Genomic DNA, 24,297 nt, shown 5'->3' with positions numbered 1-24,297 from the left:
CAAAGCACGACATAATGTAATCTAGCCAGAGGGCAGGCAGAGTGGCCGTGTCATATAAAATGACCAGAATGGGATGTCGACCACATTTTTTGGCGTTGGGACTTTAGTGACAGTGATTTTAAAGCAGCGTGAACACTGCTTCTTTTCTTTTCCTTCCATTCCACCTCATCAGCAACTCTTCCAATACTATAACTTGGCAGTTGTTTTGGCAACTTGTGCATTTACAGTTACAACCAATTAGCATGAGTTAACCAAACATTCTGCTCATATATACTTTTTGCTTTTAAATCAAGACAAGACGGAAGTTCTCATCTTTGGGCCTGAAATTCAGAAAAAGAAATTGCTTAGTCAATCATTGGACCTGAATGGCATTACATTAATCTCCGAGAACACAGTAAGGAACCTTGGTGTTATCTTTGACCAAGACATGTCATTCAAATCCCACATTAAACAGGTTTCTAGGATTTCCTTTTTCCATTTTTGGAATATTGCTAAGATTAGAAGCATACTTTCCAGGAGTGATGCTGAAAAACTAGTTCATACATTTATTACATCAAGACTGGATTACTGTAATTCATTACTCTCAGGAAGTCCACAGAATGTAGTTAAAAGTCTTCAGCTTGTCCAAAAAGCTGCAGCTAGAGTTCTGATGAGAATTAAAAAGAGAGATCATATCTCTCCTGTCTTAGCTTCCCTACATTGGCTACCTGTTAAATTCAGAATAGATTTTAAGATCCTCCTTCTCACATATAAAGCTCTTAATAATCAAGCTCCATCATACATCAGTGACCTGATTGTTCCATACGTTCCTAACCAAGCACTTTGCTCTCAGACTGCAGGTTTACTGGTGGTTCCCAGAATATCTAAAAATAGGATGTGAGGCAGATCTTTTAGTTATCAGGCTCCTCTCTTGTGGAACCAGCTCCCAGCTTTAGTCCGTGAGGCAGACACCTTGTTTACTTTTAAGACTAGGCTTAAAACATTTTTATTTGATAGGGTCTATGGTTAAAATCTGATGTAAGACTAAATCTGGACAAGTGGGGGAGTAGAGGGAGGTGGAGAGTACAGTCGGTAAAGACGACTCTACCTTGCCCTGCCTCCAACATGCCTCCATCTAAAGGCTATGCAGAGTTATCTCTGTAGTTATGCTGCTGCAGGCTTAGACTGCTGGAGGATACACTGACCACTTTCCACATTCTACTACTTTCTTCTACAATCTGCTCTTTAACTGTATTATTTCCTGCTTTTTCAGCTGTTAACTTTATTTTTCTCTAAGTGTTTTTCTCCCCAGAAGAAGCTACAATGATGTTCTGCTGAGCTGTGGTGGCCTCATGGCGGGGGCCATCAACTTGAACACTGTTGCCAACCATTTAAAAATTCTCCCTCTCCTGATAATAACATTTTACTTTCTTTGACATTAAATGTGCTACTACTAGTTTACCCATTTATTGTATTTATCCTAGCGAATCTATAATTAAAGTTTATCTCTCACCAAATAGAATATTTAATAAGAATTCACAATGTAACCATAGAAACATTGTGGTACATGTGTGTGTGCGTGTGTGTGTGCGCGTGTGTGTGTGTGTGTGTGTGTGTGTGTGTGTGTGTGTGTGTGTGTGTGTGTGTGTGTGTGTGTGTGTGTGTGTGTGTGTGTGTGTGTGTGTGTGTGTGTGTGCCTGCTCTGTCTTCTCTATCCCCAGTGAGTCGTGGTGGATGGCTGCTTATACTGAGCCAGGATCCTCTGGAGGTTTCTTCCTGTTAAAAGGGCGTTTTCGTCTCCATTGTCGCTATATGCTTGCTTAGTATGAGGATTGCTGTAAAGTGCAATTTGCTGGGTTCCTTATATAGGAAACTTTTTTTCTGATTGGCTTAATGAACTGACCTGTATTGGAATGTTTACTATGTGAAGTGCCTTGAGATGACTCATGTCGTGATTTGGCGCTATATAAATAAACTTGAATCATATATACGTGAATTCTTTTATTTGGGTCTGTCTGTTGTAGGCTTCACCTAAACTCACTCTGGTTTCAAGCTCTTTATGGTCACTCCTCTGCTTAGGATAACAACATCTTCTGGTCTAAGAAACAGCTGCTTGACATGCCGAGTCCGCCACTTACCACAGCGCCAGTCTCGCTGTGCCAAGTGGACTGTTTATCGTATCTGGCAACCCGCAATGGTGCCCTCTACTGGCTGGTAGATGTGAACATAAACCCAGTGTCATGCCCAACACAGGCAGGCCTAGACAGGTGGCTCAGGTCTGGATCAGGTCAGCCTTTCTCTGCAACCCAACTAATCTCATGCTTGAACTCCTTTTCAAGCAAATTTTTTTTATTAAAAAAATAAAGTTATTTAAAAGCAGATTCGAAGTTTCAATTTTCAAAAGATACAACAATGTTTTGAATCTCCTGGTAGAGAACAAAAAAGTGACTTGAACTGATCAAACTGATTAAAGACAAGTTCTGATTATGAGGGAGGTTTTATGTTGTAAAAGCTTGATTTAATTAAGCTCCACTGTGCATGAATTCACTCTGTAAAAGCCCCTTTTGTGAGGGTTTGGAGACGAGATTTGAGATTTTAAGAAATTTGCCATTGAACTAACTGAATGTGCTGATCTCATCTCTGCCGCACGGGCGATTTGACTGAAAACATCAAATAATTCTGCGCCGTTCCATTGTTGATGAAATGCTGCTCATTCGCTGAGAAAATACAATCAAATCTAAATATGCAGTCACTCTGGCTGAACCGCAAATCAAACGCTAATAAGAGAATACTGCTCCACAGACAACTCTGAGCAATATTGTCTAAACCTGGGTAAGAGGTAATTAATTTGGCAGTAAATCCTTTAGTGTTTCAGTTAGTCTGATGAGAACTGTGATTATTTTTTTCTTCTCAGACATGGCTTCAGCCAACCCCCCAATCTTCATTGTCTGAGTGAAAATGGAAATCTGTGCCACCAGTACAAAATTCACATTATTTGCCCAGTTACGACTTTGCAGCTTGACATGCTCAGTTATACGTGGACATGTAAAAGTGGAAAAGACTAAACATACCACAATAACATTTATTTTTCTATTTTAGCAATGTTCAATGAAAAACTTTTGAATTTAATTATGTTTGACTGTTTTTTTTATTAAACATACTTTAAAATGCATGAAAGTTTTGATCTCAAATAATATCCGCTTTTATGCAGTTTTGGACAAACCCGAGTTGTCACAGAATGTATTTATTGAAGGCAATTGTCTAGTATCTTGTTGCTGCGCGTGTGCACAAAACAATCAAGAAGAAAGGGCTTTCCTGCAGCATTTTTGTTGAATCACTGCACTCTATTATTTCTTCAGAGTATCTTAATATTCACTCAAGTGCAGTACTGAACAAATGCATGCATTTTGTGTGTCTTAATGTTAATCCCTCATTTTCTGCTGTGCAGTTTAAGAAATGTATTCAACACCAGGAAGCAAAATAATTTACCCTCAACTTCTCATGTCCCCATGCTTTAGCCTATTGTTTTATTTCAGGCGAATAGAATAGATTAGAATAGAATAGAATAGAATAGAATAGAATAGAATAGAATAGAATAGAATGTATTTATCCCACAGTGGGGGGAATTGACTTGCTACAGCAACACATTAGAGAAAGGAAGAAGAAAAATAATGATATTACAGGTAAACACATATAGGCAATAAGCCATTATTGTAACCTTCAACCACTAAAAACAATGAATAAAAAGAAAATGCGTGTTTCCAGAACTGTGCAGCATAAGGGACACAGATATACTAAGGTCTGTCCGGTAGTGCACAAGTATTGAACACATACTGAATATTGCAAATGGTGAAGTTGGAAATTGTCATGCTCAAGTGTAGCCAAATGCCAACTGCAGAGGGACAAACATGAGAGTACAATGAAGTTATGCAGAATTAAAGCATGCATGATCAAAAACGACAATCTATTGACCTCTAGTGTCTGCTGGTTCAACAATGTTCAGATACTTCTGACAAATATATCAATGCTGCCACCTAGTGTCTGAACAGATTTCTAGTTCTGTCTACGTAAGATTAGGGCCACTGAGAAGAAAAGAAAAGAAAAGAAAAGAAAAGAAAAGAAAAGAAAAGAAAAGAAAAGAAAAGAAAAGAAAAGAAAGAGAATTCTGACTTGTTTTCTCAAGACTATTAAAGTCATAATTCTGAGATTAAAGTCAGAATGCTGAGAAAAAAGTCAGAATTCTAAGAAAAAAGTCAAAATTCTGAGAAAAAAGTCAGAATTCTGACTTTAATCTCAGAATTCTAAGAAAAACTGTCAGAATTCTGAGAAAAGCAGTCAGAATTCTGAGGGGAAAAACAGAATTATGAGGAAAAAAAGTCTGAATTATGAGAAAAAAAGTAAAAAAGTCAGAATTCTGAGAAAAACGTCAGAATTCTGAGCTTAAAGTCAGAATTTTAAGCAGAATTCTGAGAAAAACTGTCAGAATTCTGAGAGAAAAAAAACAAAGTTATGTGAAAAAGTCTGAATTATGAGAAAATAAGTCAGAATTATGAGAAAGAAGTCAGAATTCTCTTTCATTTCTTTCTTTTCTTTTCAGTGACCCTAATCCTCTTTCGTATGTCTGTGTGACTTGATTTGACCAAACTTTGTATTTAAAAAGTAGTAATCATGATAGTCAGCTTCATTTGAATTGCTCATTTCACACACAGATGCAATTCATTGTGCTTTCCATTAGTGAGAATAGAATGAACTTTGAAAACCACAATTAAAATACGCAAATAAATTTAGATCAAATTAAATACACTAATTTCAGAATTAAGAATCATGACAAAGACTAAGTTACGTGGTGAGCAGTTACAGCGCAGAAGGTGCAGCATAAGAAACATTTATTCAAAGGCTGATGAATGTTTTCAGTTTTGATCTAAACTAGAGTTGGTGATAATTAACAGTTAGTGGTTTAGATATAATTATATTTACTGGAATTTGAATAACTAATTAAAGCTGTGTGAACATGCATGCTACGTTTTACTAAAGCATGTCTCTTTATGGTTTTCAAATAGGTCATAATATAGTCCCTAGGCTCACAGGTGTCAGTTGAGATGACAGAAGAAGAAGAAACAACAGGAAAAAGCAGTCCGTTTGTGGAAAACACGTCTTGTTACCTCAGCCCCACCTGTCTAGCCATGAGCTCAGGGGTGAAACAGAGTTCAGCCAAGCTGGGAGCTGTTCTTGTTTGTTTTATCAGGAGCATGTACCATATTTCCAGCTGAAATACTACAGTCAGCAAGAGACACCGCTGTGCAGCCCAGGAAACAATTGACCCGGCATTAATGATTTACAGCTACATATCTGCTATAATGCCAACACAGCCTGACGTAACTGAGAGCAGGTCTCTATGGCATCACTGATGCTGCCTCAGATAACACCCTGCTCATCAACTATGTATGGATCTGGCAAAAGATGGAAGATAATGTCCAAGTGAGAGTAGCCTCTGAGGGGAGAAACAGAACACAGAGACAAGTAACAAAACACAACAAGGAAGAAAAAAATTTAAATTACATGTAAAAGCATGTTTCCATGAGATAGATGTCCACATGCTCAATCATGCTATCATAGATAGATAGATAGATAGATAGATAGATAGATAGATAGATAGATAGATAGATAGATAGATAGATAGATAGATAGATAGATAGATAGATAGATAGATAGATAGATAGATAGATAGATAGATAGATAGATAGATAGATAGATAGATAGATAGATAGATAGATAGATAGATAGATAGATAGATAGATAGATAGATAGATAGATAGATAGATAGATAGATAGATAGATAGATAGATAGATAGATAGATAGATAGATAGATAGATAGATAGATGATAGATAATTTTTCATTTAATTTTCTCACTCAGCAGTTTCATTCAACATCCATGCAAAATGCAATCATCAACAGTCTCTTAAGTGAAAAAAAGGGGGAGGAAGAAGAAGTCTTGTAAGACCTACCCCTTTCTACTTCATACTATATAATTTACAGAATGGCCTTACAAACCAAGTGTAGAACTTCCTTATCTTTGTAAACAAAATCACAATAAAACTTATCAATATACTTATTCCATATTTACTTATCAATCATAGGATTCTATGATTTTTTTCTTTGTAAAGTCTCTTAAATTGATCGGTAGTTAAACATTTTTTCAGGTCATGATCCAGATTATTCCATAATTTTACTCCTGAAATACACATTTGCTTTAATGTTGTTCGTGCAAAAACTCTTTTAAAATCAGGCTTCTTTCTACTTTTTCCATCATTTGAAATCAAAACAATAAACTTCTGTAACTTCACTGGCAGTAACCTCTTTTTTGCCCTAAACATAATTAGTAAAGTTTTCAAATGAACCAAATCCCTGAATTTCATAATTTTTGATTCAGTAAAAAGTCTATTGGTATGTTCTCTAGTATCTACTTTATATATAATTCTCATAGCTTTCTTCTGTAATAAAAACAAAGGATTAGTGTTTGTTTTATATGTGTTGCCCCAAACCTCTATACAATAAGTCTAGATAGATGATAGATAGATAGATAGATAGATAGATAGATAGATAGATAGATAGATAGATAGATAGATAGATAGATAGATAGATAGATAGATAGATAGATAGATAGATAGATAGATAGATAGATAGATAGATAGATAGATAGATAGATTTTCTAAAATGAGTTAGAATAAATGAAATTATAAATGACAAACTATCATTATGCTGAAAATGGTGCAGTAACAAACTAGTCATATATACATATTTTACTAGTGTTTTTGACACATTTTGAATATCTTTGTTGTTTTGGTCAAACTAATTAGCTCTGAGCTTCAGTTTAGTGATTTTGTGTGATAATAATTTCACTTCATGGCCACTGTTCAACAAAAAACCCACTAAAGTACATCCAGTCAGTGAGTTATTCTCTGCTTTATTGTTATTTTCTGAAATCTGGTCAAAAATAGAGATTTTTTTAAATGACAGATTGACACTTTATCTGTTTATATTCCATAGTGGATTTGTACTTTCCGCGCCAAGGTCCGAGTGTTTACGTTTAGCGGAAGTGACGTAGGAATGTTTTGAATCCTGCGGGCTGACAACCATTAGTGTTCTCTGCTGCTCATCCTCCCCTCAATCACCTTTGGGGAAAACTTTAAGCTTCATGTATTCATAATTTTCTTCACAGTAAGTCTGTCAACAACAAATCAAGCTTAAATAATTACGCTGGATTCTGTATTTTCTAAACTGCATTAGCTTACTTGAGGTTGTTTTTGTTAGCTACAAGCGCTACTTCGCCGTTGTTTCTCTTCTATAATATATGGGTTAAGGTTATCCAATTTTAGCAAAACAAAACGCAGATAATATGACGTTGCATGATAAATGTACACAATTATAGTAGCTCAATCGTCACACAGTGGGGATTTATTTCGTAGCTATCATTAGCTCTTATGTGCTAACGCTAGGCAACCGAGCTAAAAGAAGAGGTCGTTGCAAGATGCGTCAAATAAGTGTTGCACCGGAATCTTTGTAAGATTGCTTTATAATTAATTTTACATTAGCATCAAAATTTTTACTAATTAGTGCTTTAGCGACATCAGCATTCGAGTCCTAAAGGAACCTTACCTTGGTGCGTGAGCGGTGGCTGGTTTTCTTTTGTTTATTTGCAGCCACAGCTGACCTTTGTACCGTCATCAGCTGCAGCGCACTGACTGCGTGTCTCCTCTGCAGCACAGACATGGACCTCCAGAAAATCATCCACCGTGCGCTGCACGAATTCATCCAGGCCTACATTCCTGATGCAGATCTCAGGTGAACCCCTTAAGTTTTCCTACAGGTTTGCAGGGCAATTAATCAATGTCCCTCATAATTAGAACCAAGTGCAAAACTCTGTCATGTTTTCAAGATCAAAAGGTTGTACTCAAATTAGCAAAACTAAGGTTATTGTAAATCGTTATTAATAAAGTAACCTGTGGAAATATCACACAAATATGGGGAATTTAAAGTGTTACAGTTTTGATTTCATAAAGAGGAAGGGTTAAGTTTAGTCTTCATACAGACTTGTTAAATATTAGATATTGCATCTGCAGTACAAGTCCGTTTGAAAGGCCTATGTTTGGTTTTCTTTTCCTTTTAATGATATTGAGAGCAATTATCAGAGTTCTTGTTCGTTTTTCTAGCGTGTAAAGCAACCCAACATCACATCTTCTGATTAAGATTATTTATCGGACTGGTACCTTTACAAAATTACCTTTTATTTTTATGCAGCACACTGGATGATGTTCTCCTGTCTTACATCACTGGAGTCCTGGAGGACCTGGGTTCTCAGCAGAGCGTTGAAGAGAATTTTGATGTGGAGGTCTTTGCAGAAATGCTGGAAGCTTACATACCTGGTTTTGCTGAAATTGACAGGTAAAACAATCTATGTTGCTCTGAGGGGTACAAAGAATTGTTCTGCTTTGTCATTTTGCTGTTAATGCAAAGTAGCATTTATTTTTCGATTTTGTAGTGTAAAAGTATGCGAGATGATGTTCAGTCTGGCTTCAAAACTAGCCACTGCTCGGACGTCAGGTAAAAGCTTTTTTTTTTTTTTTTTTTACATTTCATGAGTATGTGATCGTGTGTAGAAGCTCTGTCATTTTCAAACATAATGTTTGTTGTTGCCAGTGGCGCTGCAAGGGTTTGTTGGGGCCCCCAAGCAAAAATGCCTGCAGTCCGCTGTAGACAAGAGTTTCCACTATTTCACTACTTTTGCACTTCTGACTTGGCTTAAAGACCATGTTCACTCGTTTTCAACACATTTTTAGTGGTCTGGTATAAATTAATTCCTTGTGAGTACATCTGTGTGAGGAAAAATGCTCGGACGCTCCTGTTTCAGGGATGAGAATTAAGCCAGAGCAGGATTTGGAGTCTAAAGGTTGGTTTATGCTTGACGCGTCCGCACGGCTCCGCGCGGCGAAATTGCGTCATTTTAACAACCTGCTCCTCCACACGGCCCAAAATTTCTGCAACGCGCACCTAGGAAATTTTCTAACCATGCGGATGGTCGGACGCGGAAAAACATGGCGGACCGGCAAGAACTAGTATGGCAGAGGTTCGTAAATACAGACATTTGTATGATTCAGCTCTCAGAGATCACCGTGATCAACATGTTGTTAATAATTCTTGGAGAGAAATAGCTCGCACTGTCGGAAAAGACGAGGACGCTGTTAAAAATGCTGGAATGCCATGTTGTAAACAACAGTAATTTCTACTTCTACTATGGTGTAGTGTTGGATGCATGCTGTAGAGCTCCATGCTGCCCCGTTCAGTTTGGGAGAATATTGGCTCACCGCAGAGACAAGCCGCATGAACCATAAACGCTGCAAGTTGTGAAGCGCGTTCCATCCGCGAGACGCATCACCAAGCGGAAAGTGAATGCGTCAAGCATAAACCAAGATTTATATCCTGATATTCGGACATTTCGCCTCTGATTGGCTAACAGCTGCATGACTCTACCACTGCCTCTGTTTGCTCTGCAATGTTGATGATGTATCTCCACAAATAACATAAGCCTGAAGGAGTTCTGCTGTGTGGCAGAGTTGCTAATGCCAGTGGTTAGCTTCTACTAGTGGAGACATTCTCTCCTGGCTGCAAAAATGAACACAGCCTTCCCCGGTGCATGCCAGGATGGTAGAGATCATGAATGCTAATTCAATTTCTATCAGCGGCTAATGCAGGATATAGGGGTAGAAGACTATTTCAATGCTTACCCTCCATGTTAAACTCAGTGTGACCGATCATATTTAAAAAATAACAAGTAAAAAAACAGTTTCCCTGTGATAGCTTGTTAGCCCTTTGGGGGCCACAAGTAACTGCCTGCCCTTACCATCAGCATGCAGTGTCTCTAAACTTTGCAAATGTGAATTTCTTAAGATGACAAATAGTCAGTCCAAATGTTCCCGTCTTTTTTCCTCATCGTAATTTCTTACCTTTTAGCTTTTGAAGAAAACAATGTGTCAAAGTCAAGGACAGAAGAGGTTTCACTGAAAGTCACCAGCCTGCCCAGTCAGCATCCACTAGGACAAGAACCTCAGTGCCTTAAACCGCAGACAGAGGGTGCCACAGCAAAGGTTCTCATTTCAATCAGTCTCTCCCTCTGCATCCTCCTGTAAGCGATTTTGTTAGTGATTACTATAAATGTGTGTATGTTCAGCCACCAGTATCTGAGTTGGAGTCTCAGGAGCAGCACCTGCTGGAGATGTTTCCTAAGTGCAGTTTGTCAGAGGCTCGCAGCGCTCTGTCTATTGCCAAAGGAGACATGGAGGAGGCAGTGCGCCTTATTATTGAAGGCGATGTCCAGCTCAGCCCCACTTGTAATGTGAGTCTCTCAATGAGACAGAGATATTACGACTACATGTAAGTTAATGGAGTGTGTTGATGCTGTTCTTTTTGCCCCAGGTAAACCAAGGAAAGAGTGTTTCCTCAGTTGCAGACCAGAAACTCAAAGAGAGCATCCTGGAGAAGTGAGCGAGATCTCTTGCATTGCTGTTGTTGAGCACAAACGCATCATCTCATTCAGGTTAACGATCATGTTCCATCTCAATAGGTACATGCATGTGGACAGGGAAGAAGATAAGAAAACACACCGGCCTGTCCCCCCCAAGGATGTAAGTCTCTGGTTACATTCACAATACGAGTGGCTCGTAGAATGAAGCTTATTTATTCATGTTGGGTCTTTTTTTTTTTTTTTTTTTTACATTTCAGGCCCCAAAGAAGCTTGTTCGCTACCATGGCAACCAGGTGGTAACCACAAAAGGAGAACGATATCAGCTTGTGAAGAAAAGCGAGACAGAGGACGTGAAGAAGACGTACGTCAACCTGAAACCGGCTCGCAAGTACAGGTTCCACTGATGATGAGTAAAACACTATCAGAGCAGCTATCGACTATTATTGTTTACACTCCTTGTTTTATTTATTATGTTCATGTAACCTGTTTGTTTTTCCAAAGTATTAGCAGCCATTTCTGGAGTGACAGTGGCTTATTTTAAAGTGTTCACATGACCACCATGCCTTGCATAACAATATTAGTTTTAGTTGCAACACTTTTTTGAGAAGCTTTTCTGTGATGTTTGTATCAGGACGTTGGAACCCGTGGAACAACCTGGGTGGTTTTCTGGCCTCCTGGCATCTGACTCCACACTGACACGAGTTTCCTTTTTTGTGATAATTATTTGTAATGTACAGAACTTTATTTATGAAAGCAAGTTATGAACAAATCTATAGTCATGTTTGTAAATAGGTGGTGCTGTATAGTTATTTTTTCATCGTGTCCCATCTCGGTAGTTTATATTTTTACTTTTTCATGTCTCAAATGCCAACGTCATTACAATCCTTATAACTTGGATGATTAAAGTGATGTAGGAATTTCAATTTTAACTGTTAGTTCTGATGCAACTTGCAGTGTTTTAAAACTCCCAACACAAGGTTCTTGGTGAATATTGGTTCGCCGTAGGTTAGAGATTATTTATATAGTTGAACTGGAAAACGACTGAAACATATCTACTTTGAATGGTCTGATCTGTTTAAAAGCGAACAAGGCCGATATATTTTCACACAATATACATCATTTTTAGAAAGGGTGGTTTCATTCATACATTTGATGTGCATACATACGATCATGCCTGGCATATGCAAGCGGATGCTGTGAATAATGCTCAGACACTGTTCAAAGCCCACTATGTTTATTTTTGTATTATAGAAGTCTAGATTTGCAATGTCTCCAATCATGTGCAGATTTTTTTTCCAGAAAAGTTGAATGCCATTATTAAATGTAAATGGAAGTGAAATAGAATCATTTGCAAACACAAATGACTTAAGCAGATAGAGCCTGCCGTATATAAACACAGGCGGTGGGGTAACAAACAATCAGACGTGGTAGCGTACATATTTATAAAACACGGTTAGCATTTAATGTTGACTTTCTACTATAGAAGATCTGAAGTTTGCAAATCAATATTTTTGAACGTTTTCTTTACATTTTCTAAAGCAGTGGTTCCCGACTAGGGCTGGGCGATATAGCCCTAAAATCAATATCACAATATATTGAGGATTTCACCTCTAACGATAAATGAACGATAACTACAGGTGTGCGCAGAAACAAAAGTTGTCCACTAGATGGGGCTGTCACGTGTATTACGTTGAGTCACATTTTTACGTGACTGGAGGTTGGACAGCTTCTTAAAAGGACATGAATGTTGCCAACCTACACACATCTTTTCATCTTTTTATTATCAAATTTATTGACATGGAAAAAATTCTCGATAAGCCAGAAATTTCGATAACAATACATTTTAGATTTATTGCCCAGCCTTCCTCTCAACCCAGAGGAGTCCCTTCAGTTATGTTTGTGTTGAGGTTTAGAGGTTACCATGATTATATTTGTAAAAATGACATTTATAAAATCCCACTAACGCACCCAATAGTACAACCAAAGCTCTGTTTTAACTCTGCATAAAGCATTGATCACTTCTAATGTGTGAATGCAGGTTGGGGCTCCAGGTTTATCTTAAACACAGGCAAAGGGGGTCCTCCAGGTTGGGAACCACTGTTCTAAAGCATCACAACCTTTAGACCATGTTGGTAAAGATGCAAGTGCTTTCAGGTTTACCATAACAGAACTCATCTCATTAGTACCATGTGGGGTTTTGCTTCATTGTGACTGTTAAACTACGATGAGTGGATTTATATTTCTTGTTTATTACAACAAATGACTCGTTTTGAATTTCTTTACCAAGATTTGCTATTTGTGGTCTTCTTTGGATTTATTTGGTGTTTTAAACGTATACTGTTTTTTTCTTTACTGTATTTTGAAACATTTGAGTGTTGAAGACAAGATTGTTACCGTAACGATCGGGCACGGTGTTATTTATAATTCTTATAAGGCGTTGTTGCCGTAGAGCATGGAGTGGACCTTCTGAGGCTGTTCATGAATGATTTCTAAACCATGGCTTTGAGAAACTGCTGACGTACAATTTATAGTAAACAAATTTTTGTAAACTACCTTTGCTGCATTTGTTTATTTACTGGTGTAGTTACAGTCACAACAAAGATTTCAAGTGAGACTTTTTGAATTGTTCAAACAAACTTTATTCAAGACAAAACATCAAGTAAAAAATCTGCTGTTTTTAAAGCTGTTTAATGCCAGAGTGAAAGCAAACATTCACTGTAAAAAGTTACATAAACAGCCTGTTACTTCTATTGCCATGCCAGCGCTAGGCGAGGCACAAACAGTAAACAGTAATCCTAGAGAAAGAATAAATGCATTTGTTTCACACTAATTTAAACTATTGTGCAATAAGTAAGAAATGTGCACAATTAGTAACTACAAGGGTGAAACTAACTCAACCAATGTCACGCCTAATGTTTAGAGTGTCAGTTGGCTCAAATGTTTGGCGCATACAGCACATTAAATTATCTCCATTTAGATCATTTACACTGATCAGCCATGACATTAAAACTACTGACAAAAAACGAGAGTAGCACTTGTTGGGCACTGTTCTAGGAACACACATCTGCTGGTGTTATTTTGAAACGACCTAAATGTTTTACAGATAAATCACACACACACACTACAGCAACCGCTCCCAACAGGACAGAAACAAACCTTACCCAAAGCTGCTCAGAAAGAGCATGACTAGGTCTGAGTTGTTCTATCTGATTCAGTTCAGATGAAACAAAACCAGTTCACATGGTCTTGGACTTAGCCACCAGGGGACACCTGATGTTTACAAACCTGAAAATGGTTTTAAAGACATGGCTGATCAGTGTACATCTTTACACAAATAAGTGCATTTCATGGAACAGTTAACCCCATGTGTTCAACATGAATTTATACAGATATTTTTTCGTGCATTATTAAACAATTTCATCTGATCTGCAATTCAAATGCTAAAAGATTTTATGTCACTAATCAAAATGACCATGCCTGACCACTAGATGGCACATTACACTGCACAGCAAAGGCTTTAGCAAAGCTACCTTCCAGCACATGGTTTTGCACTTAACCTAAATCACTTCTACACCCATAAGAATCCTGCAGCTGTAACTGTTTTAGAAGCTCCCTCAAAAACTTAACTTATAATCTTTATAGTAATTCCAACAGTAAAGAGTAAATGGATTCTTACTGGTTCACTGGATTACTTAGCAAATTTAAACAGCCCTTCAAAAATAAATCAAACAAGCAATGTATTTATAAAAAGCAATGAAATCACTGAAATAAAAACGGATATCACTTATTCCTTCAGCTATGCCCTTTTATCATATCATACACTTAACACTTCACAGATCCTAACTAACTGTGGGATTCTGATGACTTTACATCATACATAACTTGCCGATAAAGCCATCACGAGTGAGTAGAGATCATTTCGATAAACACAGCTGTGAAGCTGATTGGAAATAGAAGTTCAGATTAAGCCTTTACCATGTTATTCCTTGTATAAAGGAAATAATTTTGTTATTATTGTTCATTTGTTTTTGTCTACTTATCCAGTTCAGGTCATGGGGTTATCAGCCCTAGTAGAGGCCCAGAGAGCCCTCTCCCCAGCAATCCTCCACTAACCCCCATGGTGGGACCCTAACCCGTACTGCACACCGGAAGCATCAGTAGCGCCCAATGGCACTGCTTCAAAAATAATCCATTATAGTCTATGGAGTGTAACAAACCAGCTGCGAAGCAGCAATTTTTTTGACACGTCCAAGAAGAGCGCCACTTCTGGGACACTAAAGATAGGATTGGTTCCAGTAATTTCGTCGTCGTCGTCGTCTTCCTCCGCTTATCCGGGTCCGGGTCGCGGGGGCAGCATCCCAACTAGGGAGCTCCAGGCCGTCCTCTCCCCGGCCTTGTCCACCAGCTCCTCCGGCAGGACCCCAAGGCGTTCCCGGACCAGATTGGAGATGTAACTTCTCCAACGTGTCCTGGGTCGACCCGGGGGCCTTCTGCCGGCAGGACATGCCCGAAACACCTCCCCGGGGAGGCGTCCAGGAGGCATCCTGACCAGATGCCCAAACCACCTCAACTGGCTCCTTTCGATCCGGAGGAGCAGCGGTTCTACTCCGAGTCCCTCCCGAATGTCCGAGCTCCTCACCCTATCTCTAAGGCTGAGCCCGGCCACCCTACGGTTCCAGTAATTTTCAAAATAAAAGTATTGCAGTGATGCAATTTCATATATATGAAGCTTATGTGTGACCTAACGACTTATTTACTCACAGCATCGTTCCAGAAGTGCAGCAGTGTTTTTCATGGCTTTGTTCCTGGCGGGGAAGATGGACAACAAACAGCGATAACGACGTGATTTCTTTCTTTTTGGTTTAAAGGATTGCATACACAAACTAACCTTAGAAGTCTCGAGCGATCGTGTGATCTCGCAAAGAGGTTGGCGGATGTCTTGAGGGATTTTGTGATCTCACTTTGCTGCTGAGACTCTCCCAATGTCCACTTGAGTGCAATGATTGTCGCGGGTAAACCGTTGCGCCCCGCTGATGCTTTCAGTGTGCAGCCAGGGTTAGGCATTTCCTCTCCAGCATGTCCTTGGTTAACCCTGGGCCTCCTGGCAGGACATGCCCAAAAAACATCTGCAAGGAAGTGTCCAGCAGGCATTCTGACCAAACCTCAGCTGGCTTCTATTGATGTGGAGGAGCAGCAGCTCTACTTTTAAGCCACAATTCCCTTAGCACTTAAGCCTAATTTCTGCTTCTCTTGACAGCTCAGAGAGGGAGAGACGCACACACATCGACACAGATGTTGCTCCTTCAGCTTCTTTGTCACCTGGGGAGTGTTGCAAAGCAAGTCCCCACCAGGACAAAAGATGACGTATCGCTTTTCTGAAGTTTCTTGTCATGTATCTGGTTTAAGATTGTGCATTTACTATTGTGTTCATTTTGTTTTTTGTATATCAGAAAATTTTACACAGACAAATTTCTCCCTCATTCTCCAACTCTTCATGCGCTTGCTACCTCTAAACCCACGTTTCCCGTCAATTTCTGTGCATCTTTTTACTCCTCCAATCATGGGTGAATAAACGACCATATTTTCAGAGTTTTTACACGAGTCATTCTTCAAGCTGCTTCGTGTCTGCCACTAGATATCTTTGGCCCCCTTTTATTTTTTAAGGGGGCAATAGTGGTGCTGTTGATGAATTTAAAGGAAGCATTTTTCTGGCAAATCACAAGCTTGCGCTCTCTGTCTTGACCAACAGGTGTTTGGAAAAGTGGGCTCAACCCCGTCTGTCCTTGCGAGCCTGTTGGAGAGCCATCAAAACGACGGATAATGGCGTTGCGTGTCTTCGTACCGACGTAGACAGAGAAGCATAAAATAGGCATTACTAGGCGTGACTTGAATCAATTTGGTCCAGTTGGACAGAATTAATGTATAATGAATACCAAGTTGCCGCTGACTTGTCCGTACCTGCTTTGCTAAGCAAACCGAGCCTAATACACAGCGTCAGCAGCAAATGTTAATCACCGATTGGCTAGGGAGTGGAGTTTCTGGGTGCTCCACAGCTTTCTGCCTGCAGCAGACCATGTCCACCATTGTGGTGTTGGGTACAGATCACCTTGCTATGACGAGTGTACTCACTAGAACCACTTCTCAGTTGTAACGGAACACCACCCAAACCGTGCAGAGTTGAGCTTCACTGAGTAGATACTAATGAAATTACGGCACAAGTCTATCCCTGATGTCAGAGCTCCTCCCCTACCTCTAAGGCCAAGCCCTGCCATGCGACGAAGGAAACTCATTTTGGTCGCTTGTTCGTTCAGGCATTAGCCAAAGTTCAAGGCGAGAGGTGAGGATTGCGACAAAGATCAACTGGGTCAGCTCCCTGTTTACCACAACAGATCAGTTCAGTGTGTTGTGGCGGGGAGGTGATCTCCTACTCCCTCCTTTTATCACCCAGGAACAAGACCCTGAGATACCCCAACTCCTCTGCTTGAGGTAAGAAATGGCAATCTACCTTTTTCTTGTGGAGAACCACAGCCTCGGATTTGGAGGTTTTGAACCTCGTGCATCTCAGTTTGTGGAGGAGCGATGTATTGTTTTATTATTCTACTTAATAAACACAGTATTATATCCCTTGAGTCATCAACAGATGTCCAAAACACTGAAGCAGACTTAAAAGTACCAATTTTGAACACTGCACAACTGTTAAAAGAACACTGACATTGTTTCCTCTACAAGTCTTCTCTCCAAAGATGAGATATTTCTTCAAGTTGGATGAAATCCCAGTAGTCAGATGGGTCTTCTTTAATTGATGTATTTAGCATTAATTGATGCATTTAGCATCAATTAAGAGTGGCTTTTAGCTCCAATGGCAGGGTGTGCTTTAAACAAACGCACAGCAATGTAACATGCAAACAGTTTCTAGAACAGTCTATTTAACAGTTGCAAAGCTGAGGAGCTTTAACTCAAATCCTGGTCATATCTCCCTTTGATCATTGTTTTTAATAAAGGTCCAACCTGCTGGGGGAAAAAAAGGGAGTCAGGTGCACGTTACATAGTTTTACTCACTGTCCTTTCTTTCCTTTGTACCAATGTAAGCCATGAATATTAACAGTAACTGGGTTGCTTAAAGGGTTGGCATGCCCCAGAGATTCTGTATTGCAGGTGACCTAAATGCAGATCCTTTTTAGTCTCGGAGAAACGGACAATGTGACATCCATATGCAAACAGTACACTAATAATGGCAATCGTGCTTCGAGCTTTTACAGTGATGAGGGAAAAACTGTCTAAAATCACAGGCTTTTACCTCTTGTGGATTTCCAAGTGCTTCTCCCAGCATCTTCTCAATATTCCTCATGATGGCAACCTTCTGGTGAGCTCTCAGCGGATACTCTATCCTCTTAGGTGTGGGCGCTCCCTAAGAAACAGACATTTAAACATGTAGAGGGAAGCCACACTAAAGCCATACAACAAAAAGTCAAAGTCACACCAATGTACATACTTTGTACCAGAAGTTAACAGTGATTGTCTCTCCGCCATTCAACAAAGATTCAATGTGATGCCACCTTTAAAAAGAGCAGAATTTGAATGACTTGAAGAAGAAAAAAAAACATGGTTCAAGATTGTTTTGGAAAACTGAAAGTGAACAAGCGAATAAACTATGAGTGAAACGTATAATCATTAAAACATTTTTACTTTAATCATTTTCTTACCAATACATTGGAATGTATAGCACATCTCCAGGTCCCACAACAGCTTCATAGCCAACGACATTTTTAAAATTTGGAAACTTCTCATAGTTGGGGTTATCAAAATCTATCTGTGAATGAAAAACAAAGAAATGATGAACATTTCTGTGTGCTAATAACTTTGTTTACATGAGGATGACACCTGGATGTGTTTCTACAGTATTTACTTGGCTCTGTCGGTCACAGGGGTGATGAACAGGATAGGGATAGAGACACTCGAACTGGTCTGGATGGAAGAGGATGCATCTCTTATGACCTTTGATCTGTGCAAAAAAGTTCTGCTGCTCATCATAATGTGCTGGCGTCACATTGCCTGAGAGGAAATATAATATGATCAACAGAAGCCCAGTTGTCTTTGGTAACATGAGTGGGAAAATGTTACTTTTTTACTCCATTGGTACTTTTAATGAAGCATAAAAATACTGTTGGGTAACTCACCCTCCATGCCAACGAGCAGCAGGTTCGACGTCAGTGGTCCCCAGCCTCTCTGGGCTTGCTGCCTGTTGATCCAGTTCCAGTTGAACCCAAGAAAGTCAACAACAATCTTCTTTCCTACAGTATCATTCAGGGTCTGCTGCAGATAGACTCTTAAAATGAGCAAATAAGATATTTTCAGTATACATAATGCAGTGATACAGTTCATTTTAAAAGGAAAAGGAATCCAAAACATCTCTTTGTTTACAAGATGAGTTGACGCATGTTAAATGAGAAAGGTGGATGGTGTAAAACTAAATAAAAATCAGCCACAGCAAGGGTCAGCAGGTCAGCCCGGCCTCTTTGGTACCTGATCTGTGTACATGGTGCTGGATCAAGTTCCAACACATAAATAGGCTTCTCTTATGAAACTTCTGGATGAATGACTGGTCACAGAACACATTGAACTGCTCAACGTTTACTCGTCAAACTGACAAACTAAACTGAGAGCAGGTTGATTGATTTACTTTCAACTCAACATGGCCGATTAAGCAGGAAATCCTGCTTCAGCCCTTAGAACACTTACAGACGGGTTAATAAACACATCTTACCTCTCCTCTCCTCCCATTTCCTCCATTCTACGCATTTTATCTACAAATTCTGAGAATTTCATTTCCATACGCTGAGACTTGGGAACAAAGTTCTTACAGTTGGGCATTTTCTTCTCGTCGTAGTAGAGGAACTTGTGGTTTTCTGAAATGTAAACGGAAAAGTCTCCATTCCCAATGTTCTCCAGGAGGTATGGGATGTCCCATTTGAGAGCTGGATAGACGAGGTTTGTGTCCATTAAAACCACCGGTTCCTGGAAACACACAACAAAATGTTTAAAGTGACAGTGTGTATTTTTCCTGGCAACAGGCCACAGTAGATACCTAAATCATTGCAAACAAGCAGTATTTTTTGTGTTCAAGTAAGACCTTCCAACAGATGGCCATTAGGGTCAAAAATCCTTGGGAGTGCAAGCTCCATCAAAATAACAACAACATTAGATTCCCATTCATCACTGGCAATGAGTAAAGAGGTAAAAGTGTAAAAGAACAATGTTTAACAATGCTGAAAGTTTTGTAAATATTTGTTACAAATTAGTGAATGCATTCTGTCCTCACGGGCTTCCGTAGAAGGAAACATGGTATCCAATATGGCATCGCCCAGAGACTTAGACCTGCTCCCATGCATTTTAAATCCAATTTTTTTGGTTATACGTTATGAAACCACCAATAATTTTCAACAACTGAGTTTCTTTTAATTCCTTTACAACAACTTATCAATAGATATTTCCAGAGATTAGTGGTAAAATCTACACATTGTCACTTTAAGTGATATCATGGAAAAATAGCTGATGACTGTATTATGTCATTTCCAGTTCAAAGACCAGTTGTTTTCAATGCATGTTGCTTCTATATATTTTTTCCCCTTTTTTGTATGACAATTTAGTTGCACTCAAAGGCACACTTGGCAGTTTTGCTTACTTTTAGAACCCCGTAATGTTCATTATTAATTTTCTGTGGTAAAACCGAAAATAAAACTTATCTCCTCGCTGTGTTTGTCTTTTTAACTAGGGATGCACCAAAATGAAAGTCCTTAGCCGAAGTCAAAATGAGGAAACCAAGGCCGAAATAAACAGTAATGTAAATAATTAGAACCGTATAATTTATGGTTACGATGTGTACTAACTTCACTAAAATCAAGGCATCGTGATAAATCAATTACAAAACCATGCATATATTTATTTAGCACTGACATATCAACAATACACAATATTCACTCACCTAAAGGATTATTAGGAACACCTGTTCAACTTTTCCGTAATGCAATCATCTAATCAACCAATCACATGGCAGTTGCTTCAATGCATTTAGGGGTGTGGTCCTGGCCAAGACAATCTCCTGAACTCCAAACTGGATGTCAGAATGGGTAAGAAAGGTGATTCAAGAAATTCTGAGAGTGGTTGTTGGTGCCAGATGGGCCAGTCTGAGTATTTCACAATCTGCTCAGTTACTGGGATTTTTATGCACAACCATTTCAAACAAAAAGTAAAAAAAAAAAAAAAAAAAAAAAAGATTAGAAAATATATCAGTTTAGACTAGTAAGAAATTGTGATTAAAAAGATGTGAGGAAATGTGACCGTCTCTTCAGCCATCGTCTGTTGGGGTAGTAGCATCAGAAGCAGGGACCTGAAAAGGCTCAACAGCCTAATAAAAAAGGCTGGTTCTGTTCTGGGGACGACTGTGGAAACACTGGAGGAGATCATGCAAAGAAGGATTCTCCAGAGAATCGAGAAAATTATGAACAACCCTGAGCATTCTCTTCACAAGGCTGTCCGACAACGGAAGAGTGTCTTCAGTCAGAGGCTTCTTCAGTTTCGCTGCAACACTGACCGCTACTGGAGATCCTTCCTGCCAACAGCCATTGTGATATACAATAACTCATTGATGACTTGATTATTATTATTATTCTGAGCTACTACAGCAATCAATTTCCCTCTGGGATTAATAAAGTATTTTTGAATTAAATTGAAAGGAGAAAGAGAAAATTAACCCTGTAAAGTAGGGCTGCACAATATATCGAAAAATTGTCGTTATCGGGATAACAGGACATGCGATAGGCCCATCGCAAAGCATGCCAAAAATGGCGATAAATGTTTGGTTCAAACATTTCCATCTGTGTCATACATCAGCTTTTGGTAAACCAGCTCTACATCGGAGAAACCAAACAGCCACTTCACAAGCGCATGGCACAACATAGAAGAGCCACCTCCACGGGACAGGACTCAGCAGTTCATTTGCATCTAAAGGACAAAGGTCACTCTTTCGAGGATGCCAACGTTCACATTTTGGACAGAGAGGACAGATGGTTTGAAAGAAGAGTAAAGGAAGCCATTTATGTCCACTGTGAGCAACCATCTTTGAACAGAGGCGGTGGTTTACGACACCAAGTGTCTGCCATCTATAATCCAGTTTTGAGATCCCTTCCCAGATGCCTCAACGCCCACGCATATCCTGGGCCATCTGACCTCAGGAATTCACATGATAGGGTGAGCTCACCCGAAACTCTGGCTGAATAGGACCCACACCCACCCTCACACCTTGGCTCATGTGTTTATGTAGAAGATCATCAGGGGGTCTTTTGTTCCCTCTTCGGGGGGAAACTCCCACTGGGTTTAAATCTGGGACTCTCCACCATTTGACCTTAGAACTGAAGAAGCCTCTCGGATGAGAGGTGAAACGTCTTCAAGCAACTCAAAGAAGTCCAGACGCTTTTCTTTCAAAGCTCATTAGACTACAATGACCTGGATGACGGAGAACCTTCACAGACATAAACCAGCTCTGTTTTTTAGTATTATTTGACCAATCAAATGTAGCCCTTCTGATATGTGGCCAATCAGCTGGATCTGTTCACGTAATGCGCCCACCCCCTACGTAGACCCTTAGGATGGAAAGCAACACTCGAACTGAGTTAGCGGCACCGTTCCCTTGTTAAAGCAACGAACGTACTTAGTGCTGATGTTTCTGGAATCAGTGCTGCTTTCAAACGTGAACGTGAGTCCGCTCGGTGTCGTTAATCATTTTTACCGGGCTGACTCCGACACGTGCCGGTGAACCAACCCACATCATGTCGCTAGTGTTGCACCGGGTGGTGATGTTAGCCCCAGGCTCCGGTTAGCTTCCAGCTAAAAGGCTACAGCACTCTCCTCCCAGTCCCACCCTACTAAAGAGGGCCTGTAAAAGTTCCCCCACACATCAAAGTGATTTTTCATTTATGAGCGTTTATAACCTCGTTAATCAGGATAGTTGATTTGCTGCTGCACATAAACTGTCAGTCAGAAGCTCTGCTAGCCGGTTATCTTAGAGGAGCTAATTCAAATTGTTAGCTTGTTATCAGAATCATAGTTGCAGTTTCATCATCTGAGCTGCTTTTAAGATCTAGGTAAACTTGTTCAATTTGGGGTTAAAAACAAACGTTTTCACATATTTTCCATGTTTTTTTTTTTGCCAGTTCCTTTTCTGAAAGGTAGACAATTGTTTTTCTCTTTCCCTCAGAAAATCTTAATATTCTCCTAGTTTGGCCCAGCACAGTTCACTTTCCAATAGCAGCAACAGCCTTATATCATAACCACATAAGTGGAGAAAATGCTCAGTAGCAATGAGAGAATTTGCTGTTGCATTTAAGTGATGTTAACTATTATTTAACATTTAAACTTACTTTCAGATTTTTTTTAATTCAGAAAACCCTGGTAAGGGATGTTTTTTCTGTATTTGGAGCATCAGAAAAAGTTTTATGGTGGTGGTGTTTTAAAGTCACTGAGAAACTACATGCATGCAGTTTGTTGTTTTGCTGCTAATACAGTAGCAGGTGCAGCTGCATACTTTTGCAATAAAAATGTTATGTTGTAATGGAATTCATGCATTAGTTTTTGTTTGCTTTGAACCCAGAGCAGACGTCACACGCCAGACGACATCAACACTGCATACTTTAGTATTTGTTCATTTATCGTGAGTAATATCGATATCGCAATATTAAGCACTGTTATCGAATATCGCAGGTTTTCCTAATATTGTGCAGCCCTACTGTAAAGGATAATTTTAGCACATCTGGTTCAAGAAAATTATTTTAAGCTATGAAAAAGTTGCATAGTATCCTCTTAGGCCAGCAAAACATGTGGCAGTGTCCAAATTTATGAGCTGTATCCTTCAAAGGACCCAGCCTACGTAGGCATTGATTCCATCACTGACCGGGAATACCAAAAGTTTACAGTTGTGAAATTGGACCTGTAGCCTTTGGATTTATTTCCGCCGTTACCACTGCATATGTCCTGTTTGTGCAGCAACTGTGATGACGCTAAACCAAAACTGAAATTCAAATTAGAAACTTACAAGCTAAAATATGGAGGTTATAAGTCACCCCCAAATCAACCTTTTTTTTGGTGATAAACTATATGAATGGTTGTCTAATCGTGCTGTAGACATGTGTAGTCAATAATTTGGCACTTTAGTCCATCTTAGTTAAAATTTAAAAGTTCTACCTAAACTGTGTGTTGCGCCATTTTCAGGTGAAAACTCTGCACAGCATTCGAATTTGAAGCTGCCATCGCTATTGGCTAAGAGGTAACCTATGATGTTAGCTGGTACCATATGATGTCACAATGCCATTGTGAGCCTGTGTGTGTGTGTATTTGTTGGCCCTCTCGGTCTGCCAGGCAACAGCATTTGCATTTTTCAAACAGAAAGTGGGAGTGGTGTAAGACTCTGGTAGCGGGTGACTTGCTCTTTAGAATAATAAAAATTACAAAAAATAAAGAGAGAGAAGTGTGTGTGTGTGTGTTTATAAAACTCAACTAATTGATGTTTTTGTTGTGTTATCAGTCTTTATGCAAGTGTATATGCTAATGGGGACAGAAAACTTATAGAGCAAATTGCAGGTTAAATTTTTTTTCTAATTCATATAAAATGCTGTCCAGAAATACTATTTGAAATGCTTATTGTGGATATTTGGTTTTAAAACAGCAGTTTTCTAGTAAAAAGTGGCCTTTCTCAGCAAAGTTTCTAAAAAGGCTCTTTTTTCTAAATCTGAACCTCTGACGTAA

The 24,297-nt window shown here is 39.3% G+C and overlaps 2 protein-coding genes across 4 annotated transcripts in view; one reads left to right on the top strand and one right to left on the bottom strand.

Moving 5' to 3' along the window:
* The first annotated feature begins 7,072 nt into the window (after window positions 1-7,072).
* Window positions 7,073-13,052, top strand: cuedc2 (CUE domain containing 2). Of its 2 annotated transcripts, none has more exons than XM_070541993.1 (9): window positions 7,073-7,199; window positions 7,682-7,823; window positions 8,280-8,423; window positions 8,521-8,582; window positions 9,990-10,123; window positions 10,207-10,371; window positions 10,452-10,516; window positions 10,600-10,660; window positions 10,758-13,052. In XM_070541993.1, the coding sequence occupies exons 2-9, from the start codon at window positions 7,750-7,752 to the stop codon at window positions 10,902-10,904; spliced, it is 852 nt and encodes a 283-aa protein (XP_070398094.1). In that variant the 5' UTR covers window positions 7,073-7,199; window positions 7,682-7,749; the 3' UTR covers window positions 10,905-13,052. The 2 variants fall into 2 exon arrangements, with proteins under 2 accessions (XP_070398094.1, XP_070398093.1); XM_070541992.1 differs by having other exon boundaries at window positions 7,074-7,199; window positions 7,743-7,823.
* A 63-nt stretch (window positions 13,053-13,115) lies between these two features.
* Window positions 13,116-24,297, bottom strand: part of hif1an (hypoxia inducible factor 1 subunit alpha inhibitor) — a 16,964-nt gene continuing 5,782 nt past the window's right edge. Inside the window, exons 2-8 of one of the 2 annotated variants that reach the window (XM_070541990.1) lie at window positions 19,265-19,515; window positions 18,678-18,826; window positions 18,407-18,552; window positions 18,204-18,310; window positions 17,993-18,056; window positions 17,798-17,908; window positions 13,116-17,511 (exon numbers count right to left, since the gene is read on the bottom strand). In XM_070541990.1, the coding sequence (XP_070398091.1) occupies window positions 17,452-17,511; window positions 17,798-17,908; window positions 17,993-18,056; window positions 18,204-18,310; window positions 18,407-18,552; window positions 18,678-18,826; window positions 19,265-19,515 (888 nt within the window). In that variant the 3' untranslated portion in view covers window positions 13,116-17,451. The remainder of the gene's footprint in view (window positions 17,512-17,797; window positions 17,909-17,992; window positions 18,057-18,203; window positions 18,311-18,406; window positions 18,553-18,677; window positions 18,827-19,264; window positions 19,516-24,297) is intronic. The other variant, XM_070541991.1, reaches the window with a different exon arrangement.

The sequence above is a fragment of the Nothobranchius furzeri genome, chromosome 12, assembly GCF_043380555.1.
Source record: "Nothobranchius furzeri strain GRZ-AD chromosome 12, NfurGRZ-RIMD1, whole genome shotgun sequence".
NCBI classification, from domain to species: Eukaryota; Metazoa; Chordata; class Actinopteri; order Cyprinodontiformes; family Nothobranchiidae; genus Nothobranchius; species Nothobranchius furzeri.
Note: the sequence above shows the minus strand (reverse complement) of the source record. Positions and strands in the feature narration are given on the sequence as shown.

Coding starts and splice junctions, on each gene's coding strand:
- cuedc2 (XM_070541993.1), top strand. CDS start 7,750: ATGGACCTCCAGAAAATCATCCACCGTGCGCTGCACGAATTCATCCAG. Junction 8,424..8,520: donor GGTTTTGCTGAAATTGACAG/GTAAAACAATCT, acceptor TCGATTTTGTAG/TGTAAAAGTATGCGAGATGA. Junction 10,661..10,757: donor GGCCTGTCCCCCCCAAGGAT/GTAAGTCTCTGG, acceptor TTTACATTTCAG/GCCCCAAAGAAGCTTGTTCG.